This window comes from Pundamilia nyererei, unplaced genomic scaffold (assembly GCF_000239375.1).
Source record: "Pundamilia nyererei isolate P.nyererei 1_Seehausen unplaced genomic scaffold, PunNye1.0 scaffold00064, whole genome shotgun sequence".
Lineage (NCBI taxonomy): Eukaryota > Metazoa > Chordata > Actinopteri > Cichliformes > Cichlidae > Pundamilia > Pundamilia nyererei.
The window spans coordinates 1,137,173-1,154,477 of record NW_005187465.1 but is presented as its reverse complement, the minus strand read 5'-3'; the positions used below and the strand labels follow the sequence as shown (position 1 = coordinate 1,154,477).

At 39.5% G+C, this 17,305-nt stretch overlaps 1 protein-coding gene across 5 annotated transcripts in view; it reads right to left on the bottom strand.

The window, feature by feature from the left end:
- The window catches only part of dlg4a (discs, large homolog 4a (Drosophila)), a 60,662-nt gene that overhangs the window by 8,882 nt on the left and 34,475 nt on the right, over nucleotides 1-17,305 (bottom strand). For 3 of the 5 annotated variants that reach the window (XM_005735446.2, XM_005735445.1, XM_005735443.2), the window contains exons 3-8: nucleotides 11,739-11,795; nucleotides 4,606-4,659; nucleotides 3,895-3,945; nucleotides 2,808-2,932; nucleotides 993-1,162; nucleotides 713-849 (exon numbers count right to left, since the gene is read on the bottom strand). In XM_005735446.2, coding sequence (XP_005735503.1) covers nucleotides 713-849; nucleotides 993-1,162; nucleotides 2,808-2,932; nucleotides 3,895-3,945; nucleotides 4,606-4,659; nucleotides 11,739-11,795 — 594 coding nt within the window. Of the gene's footprint in view, nucleotides 1-712; nucleotides 850-992; nucleotides 1,163-2,807; nucleotides 2,933-3,894; nucleotides 3,946-4,605; nucleotides 4,660-6,995; nucleotides 7,311-11,738; nucleotides 11,796-17,305 lie in introns of those variants that run through there. The other 2 variants (XM_005735447.2, XM_005735444.1) reach the window with 2 other exon arrangements.

Genomic DNA, 17,305 nt, shown 5'->3' with positions numbered 1-17,305 from the left:
TCCACATTCAGTCAGTCTACTGTTAGTATAACCAAACGCTTTGTCAAATGTGGAAAAATCGCATCAGTCACACTTAGCAAAGCGTTCCAGATGGGACCCTGTGGAGGGCTGGTTCTGGCTCACTGACCTCATGTTTGACACCTCTGATGCAGAAATTAGAGTATAAATCGCTAAACTCAAATTGGTTTAGACACCTTTAAAGTGGACGGGAAATGCAGGGAGAGAAATAGTTGGAATGACAAGTTCCAGCTGATTGAGAGTTAAATCAAAGAAAGTGTGGCTGCGTGGTGTTAACTGTAGGTTACAGAGAGAACACATAATGTATTTTTTAATAAATTCACAGGGAACAAAATGATGCTGCCACATCCCATTCTGAGTTAAAGCAACGGCTCAGACACCATTTAGTGGGAACAGCACCATTTTGAAGCTGGTGGTGTTGAGCTGTGTGTTCCCCAGCAGGTGGCAGTAATGCTGCTTAGAAATCACTCTGGCATTGTTGTAGTTAAGGCTCACTCCATCCTACACATCTGTTAACATATTAATGGCTGTAATGTCAAACCATGAAAACTGAGAGCTGTAATTTATCTTGGCTCTTGATACATCAGTGCCTCATATGTGCGCAATGTGTGAGTGTACATACGGGTGAACACGAGTCCATGTATGAGAACACATGTCCCTGCATGCTGGAAGCTATTATATGTGAGTGACTGACCGCTAAGATCTTGTCTCCAATCTGCAGACGCCCATCTTTATGAGCTGCTCCGCCTTCAATGATCTTAGTGACATAGATGCTGTTATCTCCTGGTATGTGCTGGTTCCCCACCCCTCCAGCAATGCTGAAACCTAATCCTGAGAAAAGGGGGAGCAGAGCGTGAGCAAAGGAGGTGCAGGTTAACACAGAGTAGATTTGCTAAATCCAGAGGGCACAGCTTAGCATCCGTAAGCCCACGCAAAAGCCTTGATGCTTTGCACCAGTCCTCGCTTGCACATACCTTTAGGCCCTTTGATGAGCTTGATTTCAGTGACTTTTTCCGCTGCTGGTTTTCTGCGGAGAACGTAGAGGCGGACGATAGCACCTGCCTCCTTAAGAGCCTCCACAGCTTGGCTATGTGTCACCTCCCTCACGTCCACATCATTCACAAATAGGATGCAGTCGTTCACACTAAGAAATGGAGAGAGACAGAGAGAGACTGTGGGCGCGAGGGGAAAAAATACCGCATGAGTTTTTGTTTTGGTGAAGAAGTTTGGGTGTAATCCTCCACCAGACGAGGTCAGGAACAGTCAATCTCCAGCTACAGCCGCGCTGGGGATCCAGTTTCACTGCAGACTTTTTTTTCTCCACTTCTCAGTGACTAAGATTAAAGAGGGTATAATCTCTTGCTCTATTGATTTAGCACCGGGGGAAAGCTGCAGTATAGCTTCTTTGTGTTAACCGCTCATAAAAAATGATGACGACTTGATAGGTAAAGCGAAAGTGACAGCCTGTGTGTATAGGAGAAGCTGATCTTCAGCGATGAAATTGCTATTTTCAGACACACACATTTTTTTCCCCCTCCAGGGCCGTGTTTTCGTGATTCCATTCATGTATTCAAAATGTATTTTATGGCCATGAAAATGATGATGCGTAAATAGGACTGAAATATATTTTTGCAGGCTGCCGGAGCTTTAACCACTGAAATACATCGCTATAGTCAAATCCAAAGGGACCCAATCACAGCTGACATCTTCATGCAAATGATGTTACATCATCCGAGCTGCATATTATCTGCAAGGCTGCATGTAGGAAAGATTTAAAACATTTTTATCATGCAATGTTTTTTTCAGCCTCCACAGAGCATCTGTATATATTTATTGATGCACTGTGTTGATTTGAGCACAACCCTTATTAAACATGTGTATGTGTAGGGGATTAAATATTCCAAATAACCGTCATTTAACTGCAAAAAATAAATAAATCAGTTACTTTGATGGAAGAACCTTTTAACAACCACGTTAAAATAAGCAGATAGTAGCTTAATCAAAGACCAAGGACAAAAAAAAAAAACTTGCATTCAAGCAAATATGAGCATTTTCATTAGGTCTTCTTCAAACTCATCATTCCAGATGGAGGTTTATAGGTCAAGTGTAAAGAAGACGATGCGTCTGTGTTAAAGCACAGTCACAGAAATGGATCCAAAGTGTTGTTTTTTTCCCACAGAAAGGCAAACTCTGTACTACATCCTCTTATGAAAGTGGCAAACATGCATATTATTACATATTCTTGCAACAAGCATGATTAGGATTCCATCTTTTTTCATTTAAATTTAAGCGCGAACAGTTCTTTTCTTCCAAAAATATGTTGCAGCTTGCCGCTACATGTTTTGTCCATTAAGTGAGAGTGTGGAGATTTATGGCACTAACCTTGACACACAAACCACATTTTAAACTTGCTTTTCCATATTGTGAGTTTAAAGTGCGACCTAATTTGTCATATACAACATATTTAAGCCTTACTTTACTTCTTTTAAACATGGCATCAAAATGCAAAAAGACCTTTAAACATGTCGGGGAAGAAAATACAAACTCTTAGCTAGGCTAAGGCATGCCTTTCTTGAGTTAAACAGACAGATGCTCTTACATGTAGCTCTGAAGCTGAGCAGACTGAACGAGCAACGAGTTATGTACAGTACTGTGTTACATTACTTTGCACTTAAAAAAGAAGACGGGAGGCTTTGCTTAAGCATCCACTTCTCTTGTCTTGGGTTTTGGAATGTATGTGCGTACAGACTGGATTTGTGTTTATTGTAGCTCGCTGTGTGCGCTTTTACCTCAGCCGTCCATCCTGAGCAGCAGCTCCTCCAGGTATGATTTTGGTGATGAAGATGCTGGGGTCATCGCCCACGTGAGGGTTGTCTGTTCCCCCTGCAATGCTAAAGCCCAGGCCTGAGTTACCCTGCAATTCAATGCAAACAAAACACACAGTTATTCATGTGCAAGAGAAAGTTTTCCTGTGACTGCATGCAGTCCTGTGAAAAAACAAAAAACACAGCTCTATTGAGCTCTTGCAACAGCATTTTAATAAGGCTGATGTCTGTACTTTGACTGGGACATTAAAATACCCTCTTTTTCTCTCTTCAAGCCATTCTGTTGTAGATTTGCTGCTGTGCTTGGGGTCCTGTTCTGTTTCCTGATCCGTTTGGGCTTTAGCTCACGTTTGACTCTAGATTACTTTAGTAAACAGTGGAGTTTATGTTTGACTCAATGCCATTAAGGTGCCTGGGTCTCATGGCTTGAAAACAAGCCAGTGCTTGACAGTTGGCATGAGGTGTTGGGCGCTGATATGCTGTGTTTGGTTTGGGCCAAAACTTTCCACTTTGGTTTGTTTACATAAAACTTTGCAAACCTTTACAAAGCTGTGTTGCCATGTTCTTTTTACAGAGAAGAGGATTTCTCCTGGCAACTTTTCCAAATATGCCATACTTGTTAAGTCTTTTTATAACTGTACCGTCATCAACCTAACATTTAACTCTTGGATTTTTGGGAATTTCTCTGAGCCTTGCACAGTCGGACTTTGGGAAAATTACTGCACTCTGTTATCAACAGACCAGCAAACTGCCAAAACCTGTGCTTTTACTTGTTGAAAATCACTTAATCACGTGCATTTGATTAGCAGCGCCTTGCTGCTACTTAATTCTCTTTGTCATCTGAAGGTTTCGTGTTTCCATGTCTTTGAATGACGGGAGCGGCATTTATAGATATATCACTCACAGCACTTTTACATTCATGCATCCATAAAAAGCTTGACTTTGACTCGCTCTAACTTTTAATCCCGATGCTGTCCATACGATAAGAATCACAGTGCAACTGGACTGTAAATGTGTAATGAGGTTTAAAAGATCACATCATGACACTCACTCTCTCCAGTGTGATTTCCTCATACTCGATTTCGCCTTCTGTCCCATTCACCTGTCAAGAAGACATCAGTTTAAGGGTGGTGTCCCTGTAGACCAATTTTGTCACAACCAGTCAGCTAAATTTTATCTCTAGCATTAGTCCCGTGGACCGGATCATCATATGTGCACTATTGACTGCTGCACTGTTCTTTCAGTACCATTCTTCCTTCTGGATGAACAACTTGGCTCCACGTCAGCTTTACCTTTGCAATTACAGTTCAAGAGGACGAGGAGATTTAAGTAACTTCAGTCTTCAGTGTTTTGGTGTCTGACCTAGAAAACAACTTCTCTTCATGCCGTAGTGGTGCAAAAATGCTGCTGCTGCTGCTCTGTGATTGCAGGCATTTCCACATTCTCTACACAACTCGTGATGATACGGTCACTGCTTTTCCTTGCAGATATGACACCATTTCAGAACTCTGAAGCAAATTAAGGAATATTTCTATTCTCCCAAATGTATATCAAACAAAGAAAGCTAATTTAATTAAAATGGAAGAAAAATTCATCACTGTTACCGTGCAGATTAAAACAGTGTGCAAAGCCCTACCTGCAGGGTGGGAAAGGAGTGGAATTGAACTGATAATGTACAATGAATATGAAGGCAGTTAAGTTAGCCATGTGGTTAAGCCTAACGTAATAATACAATAAAGGGAAGATTAAACATAATCCTTACATATGGGGAGCCATCGAGTGTGTCAGTGTTCACGACCACTGGAGGAGTGTTTCCCTGGAGGCAGAGAGAAAGGAAACATTATTAAGAAATAATGGCAGAAATTCAAATGTGAGGCAAGTCTCGGCTGAGCTCTCAGTGTACCCTTGAAACCTGCAGTCGCAGCCAAGACTGATGACCATTTTAGCTGTAAGCTGTGATGACACTGCTCTCACTATGCTTTGGTTATCACTCTGCTAAAGGATGGAGAGCACTGCGACTAAACCATTTGTTATCATCCGTCCATGATGGACACAGAAATAATTCACGCAGGCCCTTATACTCATGGCCATGGTTTTATTTTTGCTCTAGCTGCTAGTTGAATTACAGAGCTGATGCACTAAGTGGTCATCTCATGGATATTGCGGATATGCCTCCTGCCCATCGTTTCAAAACAAACATCTCAGTATTTCGTACATATGGCAATTTCTGTGGAGAGTCGGAGGATGATGAAGACACGGTAAACTGGTGTAATGACAATGACACACAGCATGATTAGCCCATTTAGTATAATGCCGGCTCGCTTAATGGTCGGCGATTCTGTCCTAAACCATACAGCAGCAAAGCTCACAGAGCCAGATTAAACCACAGCATTTCAACAAGTTATCCATCAGGATCAAAGTGATGCAGAAAATAGCACAAAAAGCAGCAAATCAGTGGTGGACACGATTTGTGGCGTGGACGTGGGTTGGATTTACCTGCCAAGAATTTTCTTCCAGCTCACCTGAAGTGTCACAGTTTATCCACGCTCTTTTATTTCACTTCAGTTTCATTCATACAGCACCAGCTCGCCACAGCAGACATCAACACTGTACTCTCGTTCTTTCATCATTCTTTCTGGGATTCACTCACATCTTCAGTCTGTCGCTCTAAAATGCCAATACACTGTTGACCGACTCCCTATGCAAACGCCATTGTTCATTTTCTTTTGTTACTGTTCTTTAGCGCACGCTGATTAGCATGGGGAAGACACTGTGCATCCAAAAGTGCTTACAGAAAAGCAAACAGCAGCACAAAATCAGCCTGCTGACCTTCACAGACCTGACAGCTCTGACACACACAAACAGCTACGCGGCCAATCCAAACACATGCGCTTTCAATAAAATGGCTTCATAATCCTAGCCAGTGATCTTTATGGGATGCAAAGGGAAGTTATTTGTTTACACTCTCTAAGACGTTCAAGCTGAGCCAGAGGAAGAAGTGTTATCCGTTTATTCATATTTTCTCTGAAAACAACATCTGGATGTGATACACTGTAGAAATACATTATAGCAGTGCAGCAGCTTTTCAGCAGACTTTTAACAACATGCATTTTGACTGATCACAGCAGGAAATGCAGATCATTTACATTTTGTTTGTAATGGTTCAGTTTCATTAGGCGTTCCATGGCGCAGCAGGAAAAGTGCAGGGGTAACTAATGACATTAATGAAGCCTTTGTTTCACTCTGTGTCCCAGAGCTACCACGCACTATAACAACATCCTGGCACAGCAAATGATTTCATTAACAACATTATTTATATCTGAGGAGCCAAAAGGTTCAGTGAAGCCTGCTCCTTTTAAACATGCTGGATGTGTGGAATTGCCCGACGACTCGGGCAATTTCACAAAACGTCAGTCCTCCTAAAGAAAAGACACAAATCTCTCTTCTGACGAGTGTTTCAACTGCTCACTGTCTGATTGCAGCATCGCCTGTGCACGGCTTCATCACGCACGGTAGCCGCATCCAGCGGTGCTACTGAACATTACGTCAAATTCATCCTTATCTGGAGAGAGAAATAATGAGTATAGCTAGCAGAAATCTAAGCCTAGTGCAGGCAATTTCCCTGCAGGGATTTTGACAGAGCTCTCTTTCTGTCTCTCCGCTCTGTCAAGTCTTTCGACATCAGGGCGGTTAGGATTTACAGTGTTTGGCTGCTCTTGCCCACCTATATTTTAACACCACCTATTCAGCCATCCCTGGCATGGCTCTATAGGCAGCACCGCCATCCATCAGCAAACGGACACTAATGCATTTACAATTCAAGCAGGACTTTGCAAATTTGCATCACTACTCACACACGGCCTGAGCAGGACTTGATTAGTATTAGCAGATCTGATTACTCGAGCTCACTGTGATTAAAATGTCTGTTATGAGCTTTAATGGCAGCAATTTGAAAAGTAAAAAAAAATCCTGGTGCCTTTTAAATCACACAATAACACAATGCACATACTTTAAAATATTTAAATAACAAAACACACTAATGTAATATTCTGTGCCGGTGACATTTTCATTAAAATCTGTGCAACTATGCTGAGGTGGAGTCATACAAACAAACAAACAAACATGAAGTAAACATGTTTAAAACATGCCTACCATTTTATGATGCCGACGTTTCTTGCCCTTCCGCACATTGTTGAGGAATCGGCAGCCCATCTTTTTGGCGTACCACACAGACATAAACATTGTGCTTCTGTCCTTAGATGACAGTCACTGATATTCAATATTACACCCTGTTCAAGTCTTACAACGATATACAGACACACTGAAAGTGTCAAGGTGTTTTTTTAGAGTACCCTCTGCAAGCATCTTCATTCAAATTCACCACAAAGTACCACCAAGGTATTGTTGCCAAGCGAGCCATTAGGTCTAGGCCCTGCCATAACAGTAAGCTTCCACAGTGGATCAATTAAAAGATACCTGTTTCAACTTAAGATATTACACTTGAGCTTTACATTTAACTCAAATCTAATCGAACCCTGCTGGCATGCTCAAGACATGCAACGATTTCATGTCCAGAATCACACAAAGAGCACAGCTCAGTAATGTTTTCCTCCTGTTGAGTCGGTGCTGAAGATTTCATCCACCAAGGCTGAGGCTGATCACTTGTTGCCAGTAAGTCTTGTTGTTATCTGATACCCGATCATCCACTCTTCGGGAAGCCATCTATCCAGAATAAAAAGAAATAGATCCCTTCATTCTCCATCCTCTCTGGTAGTGGACTACGATAGCCGTGCCTCCCTGCTACTGGTCTGTGCTCAGAGAGAACGCAGTTCACATTTTCTGCTGCTACTGTACTGTACCCCTCCCATCCCTGCTGCTGAGAGAAAGAGGAGCAGGCAGGAAAGTTTGATGGCAATTACTTAGCTGTCTCACTGTATAATGTCTACGCTGGTGATGTGAAAGGCTGAGGAATTATACTTTGACTGAACTTAAGAAGGACAAGTGGCGCAAACTGGCCTCCCTTTTTTCTTAGGGAACACTCGACACTGAAAGGTTTGTGAGTACTGTACCAGTTCTAGTAAAAAGAATGAAGCCTGAACACAGTAGTGACAGCTTGGTTGGAAAAAAATGAAGCTTGCCATGTGACGTTTTTGCCAGACCTGAGCTGTTTTTGAAAGTCTGTATATGTCTGTAAATTAGGGCCCTTCAAAGGAGATTTTTATTTGCGACGTGAGGAGAAGCTTGAGTAATTGCAGGGCAGCAATTGCACATAATTAACAAATCCTCCTTTTAATTTCATTAAATTTATTTAATTTCAGCTCAATATTTGTGTCTCTTCTGCTCTCTTCGGCTTTCTGCTTCACCATGTTAGCGCTGCTTCATTCAAAAACAGCAAAAACAGCAACAGAGAGTGGCTGGTTTAACATTTGTTTATCTTGGTTTAAGATGCCGATGCCGTCGTGTGACGTCCGCTCACTGTGAATATTGTTTTTTGCAGCTTTACTGCAAACACAAATTATTTTCAAGTTGGGCGATCAGTATAAAACATCATTTTACATAAACTTATCAACAACGTAGCTGCCTGCAAATGCATTTTTGTTTTGTTATGATGAATATAATTGTGTTGAAAATAACATTGAATATAATAATATTCTCTCAAGACATCTCTAAGAACCTTATTGAAGGACCTGTCATCACTATTGACAGCAATACTCTTGACCGAATATGGAGTTGAAGAAAAGAGGAGGGGTTTGTTTGCCATTTTTACCTTGAATAATTAAACAGGACATGAGGTTACTATGAAAGCACACCACCATGTACAGAAAAAAAGGCTTAAATGATCCTTTTTCCAAGCTTGTGCAAGCTCTCTCTTTCAGAAAGACAGATGGATTGGCAGGCGTGGAATATATATGCACAAATGCATGCACGCACACTGAACAGACTTAAGCAAGGACATGCTGAAGGACAAGCTGTCAGCAAACGTTCTCATTCTGTGAAATAAAATCCCTCCATTTACCTATCTAATATTTTCGCCCTTCTGCAAGGCCCTCTCTATCCTTTACTCCGCCATTCAGCACGAACAGCTCTCTCATCCTCTTTCAGCATTTTTTCTCCCCCTCTTTCTCTCTCCCCTCTGCTTCCCAAAGGACCTGAGCTGCGGCTGCTCAGTAATTACACTGAAGCTGCAGGGACGTATTTAAACATTTATTAAAGAAAAATAGGGAGGATGGGAAAATGAAGATGGAAACCAGATACTGACCAGACAAGAATGGAGAAGAGAAAGGGGGAAGGTATAATGGAGAGCTCTTGGGGAATCTCTACAGAAACGTGTAACTGATCCTTGCGTTAAAAACAAACTGTCTTTTTTTTGTGCAAAGTGTCAGACACGTGTCAGAGGGTTTAACTGCTTTGTCTGAAGAAGGATTTGTCTGATTTGGGCTGCGTACTGCGTCTGTGGTTGGAGACAAGAAAAGTGATATGCATCCTTTTTCATTAGAACTGAAGGAGTATAACAAATGGGTTGGTGGGAGTCTTCAGTAAGCACTTACAGCCTTCTGCTTCTCACTTTCAGCTTGTCAGGTGAAGGATTAATGGCAAAGATAAGCACTGTGTAGAGTTTTTATCTCAACAATTCAAAACTGTCACAATAAAAGTACCTCATACATTATTAAAAAAGCCTTTTTTGTTTTGTTTTTTCATTTTTAGACAGATCTCTGTCTTTAAGGAGAATTATATAAAGAGAAAGAGAACAAAAACAGTGCTTTCAGGCCAGTTCATTCAGAATATATCGAATCAGATGACCCTAACCCTTTAAAGCATTATTTTCATATAAACTTGTAATAAGAAAACAAAGAGTGAATTCACTTCCTGAAGAAATCTCCACGTGTTACAGACTGGATACAATGTGACACAAAAAAGCTTTCATTTGCTGTTAGACCGTGAACTTTAAGTAAACCAACAGCAGATAAATAAAAGCAGAGCAGTCAACACATCAGTTTCTATGTTTATGCAGGCTCGAAGAGTCACATCGAGTAAAAGGCGGGAAGATTCATCAGCATGAGCTCAGATCGATATCAAAAGTTCTGCGCAGTGTGGAGAAAAAAAAGATTTCTAATTACATTACCAGATAAGTTAAAAAAAATGGATGTCATTTGAAGCTAAAGCACCTCTTTGCTAAATCATGTACATAACCCAAAGACCTTCTATTACTTGCCAAACCATTGCAGTGCTTCCAGAGACAATCCTACCCATAAATCAATGGGCCCTGGAGTGGTACTGGCAAACCCCACACCATTAGAGCAATAAAGACACAGACTGACGATACCACCTACACATCAATGACAACCACACGGGCATTACATCGGCTGCAAACACGTCCACACACAAAGGCATTGCCGCAATGCATCTTGAAGACAGGACACACTTAACCCGACCGGTGGGGAAAATTGAGTGCATGCATCAACAGAATGCAGTCGTTCTGTGCATGTTTGAAGGAACGCATACAAACACATTTTTCTTACTGATGACTTCATGCTGGAGGCTGCGTGGTCTCCCATATGTTAAACAGTTTAATTCTAAGCATGTGTTATTAATTGCGTTGTGTTCAAAGTCAGGGCAGGCCCACAAAGACAAAGAATGACGTATAGTTTACAAGAGTAACTACTTGTTCGAGAGACACGGAGAGACTGAAAGCCAAACTCCACTTATTTCAATGATCCTGTCTTTTTGCTTTTAAAGTAATTACGTAGCAGCTCATTTCTAATGTTCAGATTTTCGACTAATAGAAACACAATATAATATTGTGTGTCTTTTGTTCTGTCTTCCTCCCCTCACCCCAAATTGGCCAGATGGCAGCCTCTGACCCTGTTTCGGCCATATGTTTCTTCCTGTTCGAAGGAAGTTTTTCCTTCCCACCTTTCCCAAACCACTTACTTAAAAGGGGTCAAAGGGGCTCTTCGATTGTTGGGCTTTTCTCTTGGTTACCTTACAGTCTAAAGCACCACGAGGCGACTGCTGTTATGATTTTTGTGCTACATAAATAAAATGTAATTAAATTGAGTATCCTAATAAAAGGTTAGGAAGGAACAAACTTCTCAGTGGTGATAGATACATTTCTGGACCACTATAAGCACGTTTCGCCTTGCAACTGCGAGGAACACATTGAGCAAGATGCAAATGCAACCTCTCTCAAACCTCACAAAAATGCTTTATAGAGGAAGCAGGACAGCCAGCTTTTCAAGGTTATGAAAGTTGAGTGTGCACGGTCTAACACTGACACCTACAGGTTTCAGTCTCCCCTTGCAAATCTCTGCTTGTCTCTGTCTGTCCATATCCATGCCACAAAGGTTTAGCAATGTAGCACTAAAGGTTTAGCAGCGACATACATCAGGACTTTACATATGTGTCTTGACCACAAAGATAGTTTTCTCATTGTGTTACATGTTTTAGGATTGTTGGGAAATATGAACTTCTACATGCACAAAAATGCTATGGTAGATTATGTGTTGTTTAATTAGAACATAGGAACTGAAACATGCACGTAACGACAGATCTGAGTCTTGTGGTGTGATTGAATTTTCAACATTTGAAAAACTATTTTAGTGATTTCTGTGATTTTAGTCCCAAAAATAGCCACTGAGTACGAGCAGAACAAATCTGTTAGACAAAGGAGATTTGAATGACAGTGAGCATGAAGCCGCTGATATGATCAGAAACAGATGACCTCATACTCTGGCAGTACAGATAAAATGGCGATGAATGGGCAGCTGTCTCTCTGCAATCAGACAGCCAGCCAAAGACACGGAACAAAGATAAAAATCACACTGATTATGATGACTGATGATGATACTGGTAACTTTCACATTGATGGACCAGCACGGATTGCTGTGCTCTTACCAGTGTGGAAACAGCGGAGGTGTACATTGGAGTGTGTCCCGTAGACATCAACACAGGCTGCAAAACAACAGAAGGAGAGGGTAATTGTGCAGGCCTTGTACATCGGCACAGGGAAGAACAGCGGGTACCGCTCAGTCTTTTCTCTTGTGGCGATTGATTTTGTATATTTCTAAGAAATCCTGAAAGCAGGCCTTGAATGTGACAGTTAAAGGGCCCACACTGTAACATACTGTACTACAGTGTTGAAAGTAAAATACTTGTTATATGCAAAATCTTAAAAACAGTGTACCACACAGACAGCACATCGAGAAACATTGATTAAAAATTGTATACTGATCATTTATACAAGCACCAGCCCTGAAGATGGATTAATGCAGAACAGCGATCAAACAATCAAACTAAGCAGAATACACAGTGACACAGACGGACTGTCTCTACTACTCACTGATAGCTTATATATGAGAGAGTAAAAAACACTCAGGTACATACAACCATTAAGAAACAGTGGGACTGTCAGTGCTTGTTAAAGCAGAATTGATTACTCTGCACAGCTGAAGTTTTAAACAATCCACCATGTGCCCATGAATTTTACAAACAGCAACACTGCAGCATTTTCACATGTCAGGAGACCCGTTTCCTCCCACTGGAAAAGTTTTATATTACAACAAAGCATGTAATTAAAGTATGAATGTTAGGACAGCTGCATTTGCTGATCTAGCACAGCACTTCATTCAGTTGATTAATGCCGATTCCTCCTGTTATTAACAGACACTACCTGTCTTTCTTAATATAGACACTGCTTTCTATTCAGTGCTTCACTGGAAATATTTTGGCTTGCTAAATGGCAAATCAGGAGTCATATCAAAGCTGAAGAGTATGAAAAAAATCAATGAGTCAATGTTTCTGCTGCCACGCAGTCTCAAGCATGTGAGATGGCTGCAGGAGGGGTTAGGTAGTGTAGAGAAGGTTTTTAAAGATGGGAAAGTAAAACTTGGGCAATGTTATTCACTCGCTGGACCCACATCCTCTCCGTAAACGAGAACGAACAGCTTGTATAACTGGGGGAACATATATAGATGAGAACCGGGAGGAGTGTGTTTGGAGGCGTAGTCCCGCTCCTGAAATTCAGATACTTTATCTCCAATTGATGAAGGCCAGGCTTTCCAGTGTTGTTCAAAAGGTAACAAACCAGTTCACAAGAGCCCTCGGGGGTACTGTGTGAGGACACAGTACAAGCAAATGGAGCAACACAGTGCAGATAAACATCATGCATCATCATCATCATAGTTATCCTGAAATTGACCATTATTGTCTTTAAATCTTCATCAAAATCACAATTAACAACAAAAAATCAATTACCTGTAAGCCATATGTAATAATTATTAAATATCTTTATCAGGCCTGTATTAATATTTGCATGTGACTCATAATATCGCAGAAATCTGATCACAATATGATTTTTACTCGTCTAACTCTGAGTGGGACAAACATAAGGGTCGCCACATGTTCATGCATCCAGCCAGCCTAGGACGGAGTTACGTTCTTGTATTTGTTTTTATAGCTATTCAAGGATGTACACGCAAAGCTCCCAGAGCGTGATGTGAACAATTCACTTTGAACTAAGTTAAGGCAGACCTTTGTACTTCATCATGCATTCAGCTCTCCCTGAAGAGAAACACAAAACTTCATAAATAATAGCGGTATTCCAAAAATAGAAATAGGGCCAATCCTGATTCAAAAAAGCACCACTGCAAACAACATCAACATGCTCTCTTTCAAATGTTAGGAAAAATATCCTCAAGACAGAATTTCACTGCAGTGTAGGTGTCTTAATAACAGTGTTATTGCTGCTAATGCAATTTAGTGGCTTATAAACTGCTCTCTGTGTCACACAAGTTTTGATGCAGTGAACATACTGAGCACCAGAAATGTCTTTGGGCAAAATGGGGAGACTGTAGAAAATCTATTTTAGGAGACTTTTAGAGACATGGGACACTCACAATGCAAAACCTCATTATGGTTTTAGTTCATATTGCAAAACCCTTGTATTTTACACCAAGTATTACCCACTGTACTTAATATCACATTGAGGGATGATATCAAGGAAATGCTTTCACAGCCTGCACTTTAATATTTGCTAAATTGGTTTTAGAATTCTAAAAACTCATTGCCTCAAAAATGATGCAACTTTCACTTAAAAGTGGTGAGCAGTACAGTTCCAGCTTGGTTATAGTGACTGTGTCATACTTTTTAAAGCCTAAACCATGACATAATTGACAGAGAATTGAATGAAAAAAAAGTTTATTGAACGTTCTGACATATTCTTTTTTATATATATAATTATATATTATTTTGCATATATAACATTTAAAGTGCATCATATTTTGCAACATATTTATTTCGGTTTAAAAAAATTATTTAGGTTCTTTGGGGAGATAAAAACACACACTGATGTTGTAGAAATCTTAAAAATTAAAGGAGGCCAAGCCCAAACCCAAGTATTGTTTGTGATTTTAGTCTGTTGTTAGGTGGTTACTAGGCAGCGTGACAACAAAATAATGTACCGAGAATTTAAGTTTTGAGGAACTAAAGCAGATGTTGCTGTTGCTGTTATGAATTGAAAATGTATTGATGCTGTAATGATTTCATAAATTAAATACATTTGTGCATAAATACTAAAAATGGGTCATTTTAGCTTGTTGCTAGGTAGTTGCTAGGTAACGTGATGACATATCTGATATAGATAAGAACCTTCAGGGCCTTTAAAATATACCCGTGTGCCATGTTTTTTTGTTTTTTTTTGCTCAACTCCTGATTGTGTAGGATGGGCAAACAATTTCTTGTATTATAATAGGATTTTATGAATAAATTCAATAAATTCAATTCAATAAATTCTGAAAATTAATTTTAAAAATGTTATAGAAGAAAATATTTTATTTAGAAAGACAGAAAACGAATGAAATTTAACAGTGGTTACATTACATGTTGAAGACAGATTTCACTTTTTCCTGCATCTCCGTGTGCCATAGACTACACACTGCACTTAAACAGCAATACTGCTTTTATTAACATTTGAAAAACAACCTTAAAGAGGACCAGTGACTGGCCATTAATCACTACAGGAGTTGCAATAGTGGTGGCCTGTTGACTTTACACTTCTCTTGCCCACACACACTGGAAACGACATTACATTTCAACAAGAATCAAAATCTAAACACGTAACAGAAAAAATATCACAGCACTCTAAATTAAAGCTTCAGCAGCCCTGTAGGTCTCTGTGCTTGGCAGTTTAGAAGTATTATGTACAACTACTCTCCTCACATTACAGGCAAAAAGGTAGATAATGTTAAATAAGTAAGTATATTTTAAACTTATGCTAGCTAACAAATTAAGTTATAGGCAATTAAAGGCAATTAAAAACTGATTACATTTGTACTATAATGTCAAACTACTATTAATTTAAGATACATGTGGTCTAATGGTGTCAGACAAAACACAAAAACCAAGCAGGAATTTTATTTAAACAATTATAACACCTATCTACACACCAAAGTAAATTAAAAATTCAGTGTTATTAATTTGAATTAATATGTAATTCTATGCAATTTTATAAATTTCCCCTTGAAAATAAATACATTTACATTTCTGGAAAATAATTAGAGAAGGGCTTACATGTGCATTAGAAGCATGCTTTATAAATTTTATGAAGCCAATTAAGAGTACAAAGTCATGGTATGCTGCACAAACTGAAGTCCACCAATAAAATGCTTTAGCAGTCAAAATAATAAAGAGTCAAAACTCGTAAGGATGATACAGTGTAGCAGAGTCAGTCACTGTTTGAGGAGAAATACAAATAACAGAAGAAAAGCAGAAATTATTTCATATTTCTGATGCCAATTTCCTGATTCTCCACACTGTTTCTGCATGCCAGCCTCAACACAATTAGTTTTCTAATGAAAGTGCACATCTAATGAAACAGTTCACAGAAAAAGTTATATACTAAGTGCCATTTTATTAGTGGAGACCTCTTCAGCTGCTCATTAATGCCAGTATCTAATACCTAATAGCTTATATGCAAATATTAGCCAATGATGTGGCAGCAACTCTGTACATGTGGACACTTTGACAGGATCGAGAATTGCAATGAAAAGCAGGGTTCCATCCTGCCTTGAATAATGGTTCACACTGCTGGGTGGGGGGACATGAAAGTGACTTTACTCAAATGGCCTCCACCTTCATCAGATCACAATCCTGTAAAGCACCTTTAGGATGCGTCGGAACAGGAAACTGCATTGTGGATGCGCAGCTGACAAATATGCTGCAATGTCATGATGCCAGTATGATGTCAATATGGGTCGAAAATCTCTGATGAATGTTTCCATGTTGAATCTGTGACGTGAAGAATTAAGGCAGTTCTGAAAGCAGGAGTCATGCATGGTGTACCTAATACAGTGGCCAGTCTCCATGCTCACGATAAAAGGGGGACCTACTGATATTCATATAAAATACTCTTCAGTGTAATGGGATACAATAAGTAAATCGGGCAATTTGCCAGTTTGAAACATATATTAAAAAAAACCTCACAGACGTTATCATTATTAGATCATAAATAATATTTCCTGTATGATAACTCATATATACTGAAAAAAATACCACAAGCCTCAAAGGACTGACTGAATGAGTCATGTAATGGACCTGAACCACTGGAGGGCACGCATTACATTTTTTATTTGACTTAATAAACCTCATACTGGTGGGTTTTTAGAGAATGGAGTAACTCTCCTGCCACATTACCATAATAAATGGTGCACCCATCAACTATGAATAATTACTGATCCCTTGGCATGTGCTGGAGCAAACTCAACTGGGAGCACAGGGATTCAAAGTAACAAAAAAAAGAGAGCTTGTCTGTCCTTTGTAAAAGCTAATAATGCGACACGTTTACACGTCATCTTGTTTTTAAATATATATTTTAACTGTCACAACACATCACCCCCTTAAACATCTACAAAAAATGGTTTAACAGAGAAAAACATGTCATCTTTTTGTTGTCAGTCTTGAACAACCTCACGGGTAAAGCCTCAAAAGCAGGGACGTCAAAGTCATGTTACATCGTCGGACACATACAGCCCACTGTGATCTTCAGCTGTCCGGACCAATGAAACTACGTGATAAATGTCTAAAATTACAAAAGCTATGGTAGTTCATTGTCCAGACTGAATTTAATATATTTAATAATAATAATAATCAGAATAATAATATTAATAATAATAATAATAATAATAATAATAATAATAATAATAATAATAATAATCAGAATAATCGGTCTAGTATAAATGGTAATGGTGTTGAAAGCTGTAAAATGTAATTAAAAGTTAAGTTCTTTAGGTTTTCCAAAGCTGCGCATTGTGACACCCGAACTTTAGAGTAAGAGTCACAGACTTATAGACAAAGTTACCACAACCAAAATATATGTATATTATATATTACAACCACTTTCTTGTTTGTGCCCATCAACGAGCAACCTCAAAAGCCAAAATGAAATCTAGAACTGTAGTTCCTCTTGT